The following is a 16,134-nucleotide window of genomic DNA, read 5'->3' as shown; positions in this document are numbered from 1 at the left end:
ATATAACAAACTTTTTATCAGCTAAAGTCCCATTTTCAACTGCCATTAACACATCCTTAACAACTCTACTTGAAATATTATTTGTCAGTAATGGAATACAACAGTGTCCTGACTGTGTAAATTGTACGTCCACCGTCTTTCCAAAAAACTGTTGCCTTATTTTGTTCCATATCCAGTTTCAAATGTGCTTTCTTCATCGACAGTCTGCTCAGAAACAAAGGTATCTCACTTGATTCAACATCCATGCTAATGAAATGATTCACTCCGGCAGTATTGCAAGGGATCACCACTCTTTTCAGCCACTTCAGAGTATTATCATCCCCAAACCTGAAACTTGTGGAACTTTCAAATTCCTTAACCTTGTTACGATTTTCAGCATTCAAGGAGTCCAGGTAACATTTTAACCAGTCAATTCTACACACAGTAGATGTGCAGCCACTGTACAATACAGCACAATTGAAGGATTCTGCAACCAACACCCTCATTACCAGCGTAAAACTGCTTGTTACTAGGACAATGCCTTCTTTCTGGTCACTATCTTTTTCCTCTTCTGACTCTTCCGTGTCATGTGTCGCTTCAAACACTATTATAACTTGTTGGACAGTTGAAAGCATAATGGTATTGGAGAGTCACATCGAAAACATCGATTTATCATGTCCCGTGCATTTCTGGGGTTCATCTTCCTATTGTAGGTTCTAACTGGGTTTCTGTCTTCATAATTTCTGGGTCTCGATCTCCTTCAATAGTCTTGGAACCTGTTCGTAGCCGTACAATTTTGTATTCCTGGTAGTAGTGTATCTTCCATATTCTGCTTTATTGCAGGCTGACCTATTTGGGTCATCAGAGCCATCGGAATCGAATGTTTCCCCAGAAACATTTTTAAAGCTTCAGTCAGCTGATCGAATAAGGTATCATTATCCGCAAACTAAACCCCTGTTAAAACCAGGAGCCTATCCATGTTGCTCACTCTAGCACAGTCAAGCAATTTAAAGGCCAACACAGACTGAGGAAATTCTAGGTTGTGTCTCTGCAGCCTTTTACATAGTCTGCCAAATCCCATTATATAGTCTTCAATGGAGAAATCATCTATTTTCTGGAACCTATCAAAATCCGACCATACTTCATACGCACTTAGCAAGTCGTCCTTCTTATAAATCTTATCCATATAACGTAATAGAGTCTGCAGACCTTCTTCTGAGTCTAACTCTTCCAATTCCAGCTCAGAAAACACTTGGCTTCGGATTTTACTGTCATAAGGTAGAGAAAGAGCCAATGCCATACCTTGTTTTCTCTTTCCCCTTAGTCCACATAACTATTGCATTTCTCCATTGGTCGTACGATCCCCTTTCAGAAAATAAGGGGGAATAGTCATATCCGGCCATCTTTAACTGAGGTTCAGCCATATATCTTTGGGTTTTTTTCTTCTCACTCACTCCTTGGTTTGGTCTGGAAAAGTTGTATCTTTCAACCCTTCACATTTGCACAGCAACCATTTGTTAGATGTTTAGCTGCTGTTGTATAAAGAGTCAAAAGTTCTGCTCCTTTTCACCAACACCTTTATTTCATTTTAACAGACTCTGCACAAAACTCTTAACATCACATCACCTGACACAAAGGCCACCTGAAGCCCCTTTACATATCAGTGTCAATTATGGGATACTTAAGATAAATGAGACAACTAATTGGAATGTCTCTTAACCCATTACTTAACATGTACCAAAAGGCAGCCACGAAGAAACTGCTGTGCAGACTTGCCTCTGACACGACCCGCCGCTTCCCCCCCCCTCCTCCCGAAGACATGGAGTTGCTTTGTGAGTGCCATGCCAGCTTGAATGCACTCACCTCCGAGCTCCCCTTGGAGTTCTGCTCTTTTGAGTCCAGACGTACATCGCGCCATTCTGACACCATGCCGCCGTGGAGTTAAATTTGATATGGGTATGATTCTGGCATATGGAATGCTATGCAAATATATTATAATTGCATTCTCTATATTGCATGATGGAAAATGTGGCCTGCCACTTACAGAAGGAGGGAAAGATCACGCCCTGCATTTAAATTGCCGGAAATATATTCAGAGCCATCTCACAATATTTGCCAGTCCCGCCGCCAAACAAGCCCACCACAAACAGGAGCAGGAAATCAAAGCCAACGTTTGTGATGTTTTAATTTGAAACCAGAGTGGGTTTTCATTTGGAAAGGGAATGAGGCAAATACCAAACACCACCTTCAACCTGTGACCTCTGCAGTGAGGTTGCCTTCAACTCATGAGCCTCATCTGCATGTGTCCAGCCAGCTATGGTTGGATGGTGGGCCAGGGCAGCATTTCGAGCCTGTTGAATGGCTAACGAGGCGAGTACTAGAATCAGTGGCTAGGCCACCTGACAGAGGAACTGAATTCTGTCATGTGTGATGAGTCTCTCCTGCTCGTCAATTTTGTATGTCAATCTTTACAGGAGATGGGCAGTGGATAAATATGAGTGAACAGCATGTATTTACCCTGAGTTATAAAAGCTCTGCGGTGTCATGATTACCATGTACAGGATAGTGTTTTTCGAGTTTCATTTAGAGGTATAATGAACGTTCATGCCTGAAGAACACAGCGGACAAGTGGCATCACGATTCTTCAGAGTGACACATTTTATCAATGTTAATAGTTCGAGAGGGGAAGACTTGTGTTTGCATGGCAGTTTATCAGTTCTCAGAAACATTTCCAAATACTCCACAGACAATGAATTACTCTGAAGTATATTAGGGGAGGGATAGTCCCCTCCCGTTTCTGGAGGGGGTGGGATTAGTGGCAGGAGCAAGAAATCTGGTGTCCCACAATGTAGTTTATGCCAGTGGGATTTCCCATTCCGATTGTCCGTGCCCCGCCACCAATGACGTAATGGGAATCCCTACATTGAACATCATGTTCCCCAATTGAATGAATTTACATATAATTATAATAATTATACCTGATAGACACCCGCATTGGATTATCCACTCATGTTGACATGAGCGCAAGCTGACGTGAATCACAACAGGTCTCCCACAACGTGCACTGCCGGAGTTCAGTTTGGGGTGAGGCGGGGGCAGTGCTCAATAAATCAGGGCACCCTGATCTTTTACAGACTAGGTTACTAGCAGGGCAAACAGAGCCCGCCCCACCTCGAAGGTGTGATGTGTGGGACACGCCCTTTTACCTTATTTTTCAATTTCCCTAAAAATACTGCAGAGCAAGCAGCCTTTGGTCCTGGCAGCTTCCGCACCATTTTCCCCGTCTGCTATGCCATTTTTCAAAAATAAATTGGAGATTCCACATAGTGTCTTTTATTATGAAGGTAAATACACAAATAATAGCTGATAATTAAAGTGCTGATAACTGTAACAATTAAGATTCAGTCATAGGGCAGCACGGTGGCGCAGTGGTTAGCCCTGTTGCCTCACAGCGCCGAGGTCTCAGGTTCGATCCCGGCTCTGGGTCTTTGGGTCTGTGTGGAGTTTGCACATTCTCCCCAGGTTTGCGTGGGTTTCGCCCCCACAACCCAAAGATGTGCAAGGTAGATGGATTGAACACGCTAAATTGCCCCTTAATTGAAAAAAAAAATGAATTGGGTATACTAAATTTATTTTTAAAAAGATTCAGTCACCACCTGAAAGACCAGATGTAAGTAAAATACACCAAATGGAAGACCAGATGCAAGTACGAGACCAGCTTGGGTGTTTCCATTCCTGCAGTTTCACTTTCTAGGCAGAGTTCTAACTTACTTATAAGTCTTTCTTATTTAGATTATTAAAATCATTGGTGTGCAGCAACATCTTGTCTCCTTTTGACCAGCTGAACATAGCCTGCCTTAGGTAAAAGTAAGTCAGGTACGTTATCAGCTGGGTTTGCATTCCTGGCAATTTCATCATATGGTTTCCCACCTCCAATTATCCAGTCCACACATTCCCACTCTCACTCCAAATGTCCCTTCATGCAGTGCACCACCCTTCCAGGTCATATGGAAAAGAGACAGAAAATGTTTTTCACAGAATTGTTACAGTGCATAAGGAGGCCATTTGGCCCACTGTGTCTGCGCAAGCTCTCAGAATAAGCATTTCACCGACTGATATTTGCCTACTTTCTCCCCAGATGCCCAGAACCTTGCACACATTGTTTCTTTTCAAATAATCATCCAATTCCCTCTTGAAAGCCTTGGGTGAACCACACTCGCAGGCAGTGCACTCGCTGTGTGAAAAAGTTTTTTCTCGTATCACTTTTGCTTCTTTTACCAATTACCTTAAATTTGTGCCCTCTAATTCTTGACCCTTCTGCCAATGGGAACAGTTTCCCCTAACTACTTTGCCGAGGCCCCTCATGAATTTTAATACTCCCATCAAGTCTCCTCTCTTCTCTCCAAGAGCCCCAACTTCTCCAATTTATCTTCAAAAGTGAAGTTTCTCACCATGGAAGCATTCACTCCATAGAATCCATAGAATTCCTACAGTGCAGAAGGAGGCCATTTGACCCATTTAGTCTGCACCAATCCTCCGAAAGAACACTCTACCTGGCCCCACTCCCCTGTCCTAGCCCTGTTATCCCACGCATTGATTATTGTCAAACAAGCTTTGGATACTATTTAGCATGGCCAATCCACCTAACCTGCATACCTTTGTGACTGTGGGAGGAAACCAGTGCAAACTCTTTACACAAAGAGTCACCCAAGGCCAGACGCAAACTCAGGTCCCTGGTGCTGTGAGGCAACAGTGCTAACCACTGTGCCACCATGCCGCCCAAAGGAACTGCTTATTCCTGTAATTCTCTTTTGTATTCCCTCCAATACCGTTGCATCCTTCCGAGAATGCGGCACCCTAAACTGTACATAGTACTCCAGCTGAGGTTTAACGAATACGTTCAACATAACTTCCTTGCTGCTGTACTGTAAACCCCTTTTAATATATCCTTGGATACGGTTTGCTTGATTAACTTATGTACCAGCAATAAAATTACAGCAATAATCCCACTTATGTCCTTGTTCGAATGAAAACAATCACTAGTCAAGCACTTCATTATTTTGGTCTGAGATTAGTCACAGACTGAAATTTGTTACAAGGCAGTAATTTCAGAAAGATTGGTTCTTATGTTGTTAAGGCCATCAGGTGAATCCAGTGAAGAGATTACAGGCTGAAATCATTCTCACATATCTAGGACTGCCAACCTTCCAGGATTGTTCTGGACTGGAGACTCCAGGAATGAAAGATTAATTCCCTGGACACTACTGTGAGAAATTTGGGGAAAAAAGTATAGGGGCATTAAAAGAATACTCCCCACCCCCTGTTTTCCTTGATTTTGTTTAGTTTATTAGCTATAAAAACTATTGGCTGTGGGGTAAAAAGCTGTTTGACCAGGTGTTTGGTGATGGGTGGGGGTGGGGTGGGGCGGGGGTGGGGGTGGGGTGGGGTTGGAGACAGGGATCATGTGAGGAAATTTCCAGGAATATGTTTAGTGTTGGCAACCTTGGTGTTTTGCTATTTGAAAGTAATGGCTGTAATGATGAACCTCCTTTGTGTTGCATGTTGAAGAGAAATTCCACGTGTTTTCTTCAGAAGCCTGCATTTTGTCACAAATCTTTGCCATAATTTAACTGGGGAGGCAGTGGCGTAGTATTGTCACTGGACTAGTAATTCAGCGACCCAGCTCTGGGGATCCAGGTCTGACTCTTAAATGGGCAATAAATGCTAGCAATACCCACATACCATAAATAAATTTGAAAAAAAGCTATCTTCACTGGGGTAAGAATGGATCTGGGCCGAATACATGTGTATTTTTCTTTTCCTCCACATCACTTTCCCACGCATACTGGGATATCATTCCATGTGTGTTTTCCTTGGTGCTTTTTCCATGTGAACACTGGCAGACCAGTCAAGTGTAGTGGAGCTGAATCTGCCCTCACATAATGTTTACACGTGCACAGCATATTTACAAGGAGCAAGATCTGGTCAATTTCTTTCCTGTTGAGGCTTAATTGAATTGTTTTGCCCTAACTGCCACATTGGCTGAGATTAATTACCCAGCACACAACAGTGAATGAACCTGGTATACATGCGTCAGTGGAACAATCTAATGTTCAACAATACTTACAGATAGAATGAGTCTGAAAATGTTATAGAGACAAGAGTCCACTGGGGCAATAGGGTATTATATGAATATAGAAACAGGAGAAGATCATTTAGCCCCTCAAGCCTGTCCCACCATTCAATTAGATCATGGCTGATCTGCAATTTAGCTCCATATACCTGCTTTTGCTCTCTATCCCTTAATATCTTTGGTTAACAAAAATCTATTAATTTCAGTTTCAAAATTAACAGTTGCTCTCGCATCAATTGCTATTTTGCAGAAGTGTGTTCCAAACTTCTATCATTCATTGTATAAAGAAGTGTTTCAGAATTTCGAGTATCCAATTCATTTTTTCCAATTAAGGGGCAATTTAGCATGGCCAATCCATCTACCCTGCACATCTTTGGGTTGTGGGGGTGAAACCCACTAAGGCACGGGGAGAATGTGCAAACTCCACACGGACAGTGACCCAGGGCCGGGATCAAACCTGGGACCTCGGCGCCGTGAGGCAGCAGTGCTAACCACTGCGCCGCCGTGCTGCCCTCGGAATGCTATCCTTTATTACGTGAGGAATTGAATATAAAAATATGGATGTTATGCTTCCGTTATACAGGGCATTGGTGAAAACATCCAAAATACTGTGCAGTTTTGGTCTCCTTACTTGTTAAAAAATAAATTTAGAGTATCCAATTAATTTTTTCCAATTAAGGGGGAATTTAGCATGGGCAATCCACCTCGCCTGCACATCTTTGGGTTGTGGGGGCGAAACCCACGCACGCACGGGGAGAATGTGCAAATTCCACACGGACAGTGTCCCAGAGCCGGGATCGAACGTGGGACCTCAGCGCTGTGAGGCAACAGGGTTAACCCACTGCGCCACCGTGCTGCCCCCTGGTCTCCTTTTTTAAGGAAGGAAGAGAATGCATTGGAAGTAGTTCAGGAGGTTTACTAGATTGATACCTAGAATGAGCAGGTTGTCTTCTGAGGAAAGGTTGGACAGACAGGGCTTTTTTCCACTGGAGTGGGGTGTGACTTGATTGAAGTATACAAGATCCTGAATGGTCTCGAAAAGTGGACGTGGATAAGATGATCCCTCTTGTGAGTGTGTCTAGAACTAGGGGCCACTGTTTTAAAATTAGGGGTTGCCCTTTTAGGACAGAGATAAGGAGAAATAAAATTCTCTCAGAAGCTTGTGCAACTTTGGAACTCTGTCTTAGAAGGCAGTGGAGCTGGGGGTCATTGAATATTTTAAAAGCGGAGGTAGACAGATTCTTGTTACGCAGGGAATCAGAGGTTATTGAGGGAAGATCGGAACGTGGAATTCAAAACACAAACCGATCAGCCATAAAGTAAAGAATGGTGGCGTAGGCGCGAGGTACCGAATAACCTGTTTCTGCTCCTAATTCGTATGTTCACATGTTCTCCTTTTCTTTGAGAGGTTGTATTCTTTTATGCAATAATATATAGAAAGTTTTGATAACTATCAGTATTATATGTTGTATTTCATCATGTGGAGACTAACGTTTTGCACCACAGCTCCTCTGCTATGACAAAGATTATGTGGCAATATGTGTGCATTTTCGTCAACTTTAATGCACGGTAGTGAATTTGGAACTTAGCCTTGGTGACCTTGATCTCGAGTCCAATAATTCCTCAAATAAAATACCGCTGCCTGGGTGTTATCCAAATTCTGAAAATTCTTACCTCAACTTGAGTTGGTTCAATCCAGGAATATCAGCTGGGAGCCCACCTTGTTGTAAATGGATCCAAGACCTTTGAATATCTAATGTGTATAGGTGGCTGGCATGAACGAGAAATACCTCAGGAACAAAACATTGTTAATAACAACCAAATTGGTATTTGACCAGTTCTGGCACAGAGGCCTCTTCCCTACTTTGCATTTGTGGTAACTTCTCTTTACTGACCATTGGTTGAGAGAGAATATGAGCTGCAGGATATTTACTTTTTGCAAAATATAAAACCAAAAACAAAGTCAAAATTCCAACTCATGGGCAGCACGGTGGCGCAGTGATAGCACTGCAGCTTCACGCCGCCGAGGTCACAGGTTCGATCCCGGCTCTGGGTCACTGTCCCTATGGAGTTTGCACATTCTCCCCCGTGTTTGCGTGGGTTTTGCCCCAACAACCCAAAGATGTGCAGCTTAGGTGGATTGGCCACACTAAATTGCCCCTTAATTGGAAAAATGAATTGGGTATTCTAAATTTATTTTTAAAAAGAGAAAAAAACTTCCAACTCATCACTTTAAGGCAGATTAATGCTACACTTAATTCTGAATTGTGGTTGTCAGAATGTTCTGGATTAACATTCCATGTGCAGAATTCAATGTCCTCTCCTGCAACATAATCAGGCAGAAGGATGGTGGGTGGGAACCTCATCACCTTGCTGTTCCACCCTGATTAAGTCCATGGTGGAATGGCCCATGGTCTGCCTCTTTTTATGTACCCTAATTGTGGTCTGAGCACATGCACTAGAAAAGCAGGGGGTTCTCCTGATTCTTGGTTTAATTGCAACCATTGTTTATGGGCTGTTGCTTATGCAGAATAGTTACCGAGTTCATCTCTGTAGCAACTGTCATTAATGTCAAAAGTACTCATCACGTAAAGCACTTTGAGATGCTTTCAAAAGGCGCTATATAAATTCAACCCATCTTTCTTTCAATCACAACCATCACCTTGTAGCAAACACATGCATTTCTCAACATTTAATTTACTGATTAAGTTGTATGACTCCATCTGGAAATCTGAAACAGCTTCTAATACCTACTAAATATAGTTACACCTGAGAATGCTGCTCATTGAAACACTTGTAATCATTAGGGATGATTTTATTTGTGCCTAATTGTGAAGCAGCATCTTAAACACATGAAGAAAAATCACTCTTGGTCAGTATTTCTCAAGAAATAATGAACATCTTCATAAACAACAACAAAATGATTTTCACCAGTCTCCAAACAACCAGATTATCTCAATGCACAGAAGGGTGTTTTGGAAAAACACAAATAGGAAGAGGTAATTTGGTCCACCAAGCCCAGTTCCTTCATAGACTACAGAATAGGAACATAAGAAATAGGAGTAGGTTTGTGGCTCCTTGAACCTCCTCTGCCATTCAATGGGACATTACCAAATAATTTAATGTCCTGACAAAAAGGTTCTGCAGAATTTGTCCCAAAGATTTACTAACATTAGGACATACACAAATAATCCCGATGCTGTGGACTGAAAAAGCTAGTGCCATGGGTGTAAGAACCTTCATTGAGCGAGAATAAAAGTGAACAGCTCCTTTATTTTCAATTTCTAACCAGAAAATCAACCTGACAGATTACTAGTGTCTCAATTGGCAGAATTCTCAGGTGCAACCTTACCTAGAAAAGGAGTTGAGGGTTCTGAGGGACAGATAGGAAATTGGCCACAATCAGATCAGCCATTATCTTATTGAATGGCACAGCAGGGCTCAATGGCCTGAAAGGCCAACTCCTGCTCCTATTTTTTATGATTTTAGGATCAAACGAGTATCAGGAACTGTTTAAGTCTCCCAGATGCAGCAACCTGAATTATGAGTCAATTAAACAGCTGCTTCAGTTTAACAACTTTCATTCTGTTTTCGTAGTAAGTAAACTTCGAGTCTCAAGAGATACTTTCCGGGAATTATTGCAAGATCAAGGAGGGTCTAAAGGTTTTTTCGGAAGACAAAAATGTATTTCTTTATTTACCTGTTTCAAACTGTGATGATCATCAGCTGCCATCAAGCACTCTTTCAGCAAAAGGAGGATGGCCAGGCAGAAATCCTCCATCACCTGAAGCTTCCAGTCTTGCATAAAGAGCTGGTCCCAGATCAACAACACCGCTGGCAGGTCCAGGATGCTTACAAAACCCTGTGACACATATAGTTTAGTGACACCCAAAATAAATGACAGTGTCTTTCTCACCAATGCTATTGTGGGTAACCTAACTACCCAATGTAAGGTTTGTAGAAGAGATTCAAATCTTGGGTTGGCCACATTTGTTTGCATGGGTAAAAGTAACAGGAGGAGGGCATTTAGTCCCTAAATTACACTTTTTGATATGATCATGGCTAATCCGCAACTAACTGCATATACCCTCCTTAGCCCTATCTCTCTTAACACCCTTGGATAACAAAAATCTATTAGTCTCAATTTTAAAAGTCATTTGTGGAAGAAATTTCCAAATTTTAACCACCCTTTGATGACCAAGTATTTCCTAATTTCACTCCTGAGAGATCTAAATTTTAGATTACGCTCCCAAGTTCTGAATTACCCAAGCAAAATAAATAATTTCTCTCTATTTACCCTATCTGTTCTCCATAATATCTTTAAAACTTTGATCAAGCCATCACATAGCCATCTAAATTCGAGGGAATACAATCAATCCTAGGGCAGAATTTTCCATTATTTGCACAGAGTGCTGGTTGAGGTGAGAAATCCGGAGTGCAGCTCACAGACTGCACAGCTGTCTTTTCTCAACACATTTTGCAGCATTCTATGCAGGCAAAATCTCCTGATGTGGACCACGCTGTTGGGGCCTAATAGAGCTGGTAATGCAGCTCCACAGATCAGGGCGCCCTTTGATCTACAATTTTTTTAAAAATACATCCCCCCCCCCCCCCCATGGACAAGGGCACAACCCCAACACACATACAGGGCAACCCTCCCCCCATGAATAAGGGAAACCCTCCCTAACACAAACACTGTATTAGCGAGAGGCAGCATGGTTTTGTGAAGGGGAGGTTGTGTCTCACTAACTTGATAGAGTTTTTCGAAGAGGTCACAAAGATGATTGATGCAAGTAGGGCAGTGGAAGTTGTCTATATGGACTTCAGTAAGGCCTTTGACAAGGTCCCTCATGGTAGACTGGTACAAAAGGTGAAGTCACATAGGATCAGCGGTGAGCTGGCAAGATGGATACAGAACTGGCTAGGTCGTAGAAGACAGAGAGTAGCAATGGAAGGGTGCTTTTTTAATTGGAGGGCTGTGACTAGTGGTGTATCCGCAGGGATCAGTGCTGGGACCTTTGCTGTTCGTAGTATATATAAATGATTTGGAGGAAAATGTAACTGGTCTGATTAGTAAGTTTGCAGACGCCACAAAGGTTGGTGGAATTGCGGATAGCAATGAGGACTCTCAGAGGATACAGCAGGATTTAGATTGTTTGGAGACTTGGGCGGAGAGATGGCAGATGGAGTTTAATCCGGACAAATGTGAGGTAATGCATTTTGGAAGGTCTAATGCAGGTAGGGAATATACAGTGAATGGTGGAACCCTCAAGAGCATTGAAAGTCAGAGAGATCTAGGTGTACAGGTCCACAGGTCACTGAAAGGGGCAACACAGGTGGAGAAGGTAGTCAAGAAGGCATATGGCATGCTTGCCTTCATTGGCCGGGGCATTGAGTATAAGAATTGGCAAGTCATGTTGCAGCTGTATAGAACCTTAGTTAGGCCACACTTGGAGTATAATGTTCAATTCTGGTCGCCACACTACCAGAAGAATTTGGAGGCTTTAGAGAGGGTGCAGAAGAGACTTACCAGGATGTTGCCTGGTACGGAGGGCATTAGCTATGAGGAGCAGTTGAATAAACTCGGTTTGTTCTCACTGGAACGAGGGATCAGGTGGAGGGGGCAACCTGATAGAGGTTTACAAAATTATGAGGGGCATAGACAGAGTGGCTAGTCAAAGGCTTTTCCCCAGGGTAGAGGGGTCAATTACTAGGGGGCATAGGTTTAAGGTGCGAGGGGCAAGGTTTAGAGGAGATGTACGAGGCAAGTTTTTTTACACAGAGGGTAGTGGGTGCCTGGAACTTGCTGCCGGAGGAGGTGGTGGAAGCAGGGATGATAGTGACATTTAAGGGACATCTGAACAAATACATGAATAGGATGGGAATAGAGGGATACGGACCCAGGAAGTGTCGAAGATTTTAGTTTAGATGGGCAGCATGGTCGGCACAGGGTTGGAGGGCCGAAGGGCCTGTTCCTGTGCTGTACTTTTCTTTGTTTTTCTTCTTGTTCAGCGGCAACCCACCTAGTGCAACTCCCCAGAGGGGCGCCCTGCATGCCAGGGGGTAGCTTTGGGAGCAGTGCTAGGGTACTGCCCGACCATTTCTCTTTCCCAGGGGAGGCTATACTTACCTGTGCGACCCGGTGGATTCCTTTCGCCTGGTTTCCGTTTTTGAAAAGCAGTTGTAAACCTCACTGACGCAACATCACATCGGCAAGCGGAGAATTCTAATTGGGGGGTGGGGCTAGATATGTCAGGGAAGCCCACTAATTATATTAAAATGCATTGAAATTGGATTCCCAATCTTTCTGATGGGAACATTGTTACATCACCGGTGAGGGTCGGGAATAATCAGAATATAAGATCTCGCTGGAGAGATTCTTGTTTTCTGAGTCTCATGAGATTTTGTGCCCATGTCACTGCTTGCTCTCCCGGTGAACATGGACGCACATTCGTGGCACTAGTTTGTGTAATATCTCCTCGTAGTTTAAGCGCTTTGAATCCAGGTATCATTCTTCTAAACCTATGCCGCACTTCCTCCAAGACTAATAATACCCACCCCAAGGTTTGGTGCCTAGAACTGCTCACAATATCCCAAGTGTGCTCTAACTAGGGCTTTGTATAGCTGATGCAGGGCTTCTACCCTCTCCCCGCACATTCCTTGTATTCTAGCCCGCTGAACATAAAGCCCAGAATTCCAAGAGCCTTTTTGATTATTTTCTGTACCATTCACACATTCTAATGATCCATGTCCTTGAACCTACAAGTCTATTTGGACCTCCACTCCAGCCAGCTTTTCACTGTTTAGAATGTTCTATCCCTTTTAGGTCCAAAGTGAATGTTAGGCACCAGCTTCAGGGAGAACATAGAACATTACAGCGCAGTACAGGCCCTTCGGCCCTCGATGTTGCGCTGACCTGTAAACCACTCTAAAGCCCATCTACACTATTCCCTTATCGCCTCTGATCATCTTGTATGCCTCAATTAAGTCACCTCTTAATCGTCTTCTCTCTAAGGGCAAAACATTTTTTTAAATGCAAGACTTGCATTTAGATTGTGACTCAGGACATCCCAAATATTGTGCAATTCCCTTGACTGCACCTACCTCTCCCATCCACTTCTTGAGAACTACTATTGGATTTTTCAGCAATTCATTGCTGATGCGATGTAATTCTTCAGAGCCAAGCCTAACATTGTGCAATTCCTGAGCCTGTGTCTTCTCTTGAGCAACCTGCTCCAGCAGGAATTCCTGAATACAGAAAGATAATAAAACACATCAACTCAAGCTTGGATAGCATGGGACAGGAGGGCTCAGACACGAACACTGTTACCCAAAAGGCAACTTCATTTTGCAAGCAAGGTTATAAACATGGCTAATCTGCTTCCAAATGTTGGTCATTTTTCCCCAGCTTGCTATCATATCTGGGAACCACATTTAAAAGGTGCCCAGACAGCAACTTACCTAGTAGGCTAGCTGAGATGGCCAGAACAGGACAGGGATCTCCTGTGCCAAAGTTCAGCAACATCTCCCTGGCTTCCTCCTTGACCAAGTAGAGGCAAGGAAGGCAGTCTCTTTCCGGCAGATGGGAGCACGAAGTTAAGAAAAAAGCCAAACCCTGCATGGGAACAACTTTCCAGGGCTGTCAGTGCCCCAGTCGCAACATGATAAGATCATTCCTCATAGCCCCACTGCAGTCCATCCACTCTGGAGTTGGAGAGGCCACTGTGGTTTCCTCAGCTTTCCACACAGAGAACTCACATGCTCTCTGGAAGAGGAGGGTGTTTGAGGGAAAAGGGCTCAGGCATTGACATGACAAGCGTCTCTGATCGATATCCTTATAACTGCATGTGCTGACTGCTCTGGAAGGTGCTGGCCCAGAGCCAATCTGGACAATCTCCAGTACATCAATCACATACCACAGAACCCAGTGAGGTAGTTGTAAGGCAGGAAGATACATGAAATACAGATAGATGCTCTCAACCCCATCTTCTCTCTGCAGAAAGGATTTTTAAAAATATATTTTATTCCAAACATTATACAATTGTTACATTAACCATATAATACAAAGTTTGTCATTTTTATTTTAACAAAGTAACAGCAACAACTCTAAATCCCTATCCCCCTCAGCCCCACTATCCGCTCTCCCTTATCCCTTCCCCTCCTAACCCCCCCCCGCCTAACTGCTGGCCATGAACAGGTCCTTAAAGAAACTGATGAAGGGCATCCACCTGGAATAGAATCTTTCTTCCAACCCTCTCAGGGTATATTTAATCTTTTCCAATCACAGGAATTCTCCCAGGTTACTCAATCATGCCAAGGCCCTGGGTCGCACCGCCGACCTCCATCCAAGCAAGACTCGCCTCCGAACCACCAAGGAGGCAAAGGCCAAGACGTCGGCCTTTCCCCCCCTCAAGGAGCGCCGGGGAGTCTTAATAATCTTTATCTTTATCGTCACAAGTAGGCTTACATTGCAATGAAATTACTGTGAAAAGCCCCTAGTCGCCACATTCCGGCGCCTTTTCGGACATACAGAGGGAGAATTCAGAATGTCCAAATCACCTAACAGCACGTCTTCGGAGCGCCCAGAGAAAACCCACGCAGACACGGGGAGAACGTGCAGACTCCGCACAGACAGTGACCCAGCTGGGAATCGAAGCTGGGACCCTGGAGAGGTGAAGCCACAGTGCTAACCACTGTACTACCGTGCTGCCCGTACACCCCAAAGATTGCCACCAGTGGACATGGCTCTAGTTTGACCCTAACAATCTCCGAAATGATCTCAAAAATTGAGACCCAGAACCCAACTAACTTGGACCAGAACATGTGTGAGTGATTCGCAGGCCCTCCTGAATAACATTCACACCTGTCCTCCGCCTCAGGGAAGAACCCACTCATACTCGTCTTAGTTAAGTGCACTCTATGCACCACTCTAAACTGTATCAGCCTCAACCTAGCGCAGGAGGAGGTAAAGTTCACCCTATGCAGGATCTCACACCACATCCCTTCCTCTAGCCCTAGGCCCAGTCCTAATTTCCACTTCCCCCTCACCTCTTCCAGTGATAGTTTCCCCATCTCCAGCAAACACTAATATATCGGAGATCGTCCCTTCCCCCTATGCTCTTTCTTACATGCAATCTATACCGTGAAACGGATCCAAATTTTTTTTCAACAGTTCCATAATTTCTCCCATACCTGTAGAGAATCAGAAATGTACAACAACAAATCATCCGTGTAAAGGGACACTATGCTCCTCACCCCCCTTTCAAAACCTTTCCTTTGCCTTGATAATCTAAGCGCAATGGCCAATGGTTCAATCGCTAGCATGAACAATAGTGGAGGCAACGGGCATCCCCGTCTCGTGCCCTTGTGTAGTCGGAAATATCCTGAGCTCACAGTATTGGTCTGAACAGTAGACATAGGGGCATTATATAGCAGTTTCACCCAGGAAATAAAAGTAGGACCAAACCCAAATTGGCCCTAGACCTCGAAGAGGTAGCTCCATTCCACATGATAAAAAGCATTCTCTGCATCCATGGAGATGATTATCTCCAGTACCTTCTCCACAGATGGGTGACATGACCACATTTAAAAGTCTCCTGATGTTGGACGACAACTGTAAGCCCCTGACAAACCCTGTCTGGTCCTCAGAGATCACTTCTGGTAGGCACACCTCCAAACGTTTCAGCAGAACCTTAGCTAGTATTTTTGCGTCAGTGATTAAGACCTATAAGACACACACTCAAGGGATCTTTGTCCTTTTTCAGGAATAGAGAAATCAAGGCCTGCATCAGCTTGGCCGGCAGCACCCCTCTCAGCACAGAATTGGTGAACATTCCCAGTAAGGACAGCGCTAACAAGGCCACGAACGGTTTGTAAAATTTGGCCTCAAAACCATCCAGCCTCGGTGCTTTCCCCGATTGCATGGAACCAATACAGTCTATAACTTCTTCCAACCCCAACGGTGCCTCCAGCCCTCCCTCTTCACCCTGTCAACCACTGGGAAGTGCAATTTGCCCAAAAAT

The 16,134-nt window shown here is 43.9% G+C and overlaps 1 protein-coding gene across 2 annotated transcripts in view; it reads right to left on the bottom strand.

Annotated features, from left to right (window-relative positions):
• LOC140386972 (uncharacterized) overlaps positions 1–16,134 on the bottom strand; it is a 156,683-nt gene that overhangs the window by 102,964 nt on the left and 37,585 nt on the right. For both annotated transcript variants that reach the window (XM_072469926.1, XM_072469927.1), the window contains exons 10-12: positions 13,217–13,360; positions 9,813–9,974; positions 7,787–7,902 (exon numbers count right to left, since the gene is read on the bottom strand). In XM_072469926.1, coding sequence (XP_072326027.1) covers positions 7,787–7,902; positions 9,813–9,974; positions 13,217–13,360 — 422 coding nt within the window. The remainder of the gene's footprint in view (positions 1–7,786; positions 7,903–9,812; positions 9,975–13,216; positions 13,361–16,134) is intronic.

This window comes from Scyliorhinus torazame, chromosome 12 (assembly GCF_047496885.1).
Source record: "Scyliorhinus torazame isolate Kashiwa2021f chromosome 12, sScyTor2.1, whole genome shotgun sequence".
In the NCBI taxonomy this organism is placed as follows: Eukaryota; Metazoa; Chordata; class Chondrichthyes; order Carcharhiniformes; family Scyliorhinidae; genus Scyliorhinus; species Scyliorhinus torazame.
The sequence above is the reverse complement of the archived record's forward strand: the minus strand, read 5'-3'. Positions and strand labels throughout refer to the sequence as shown.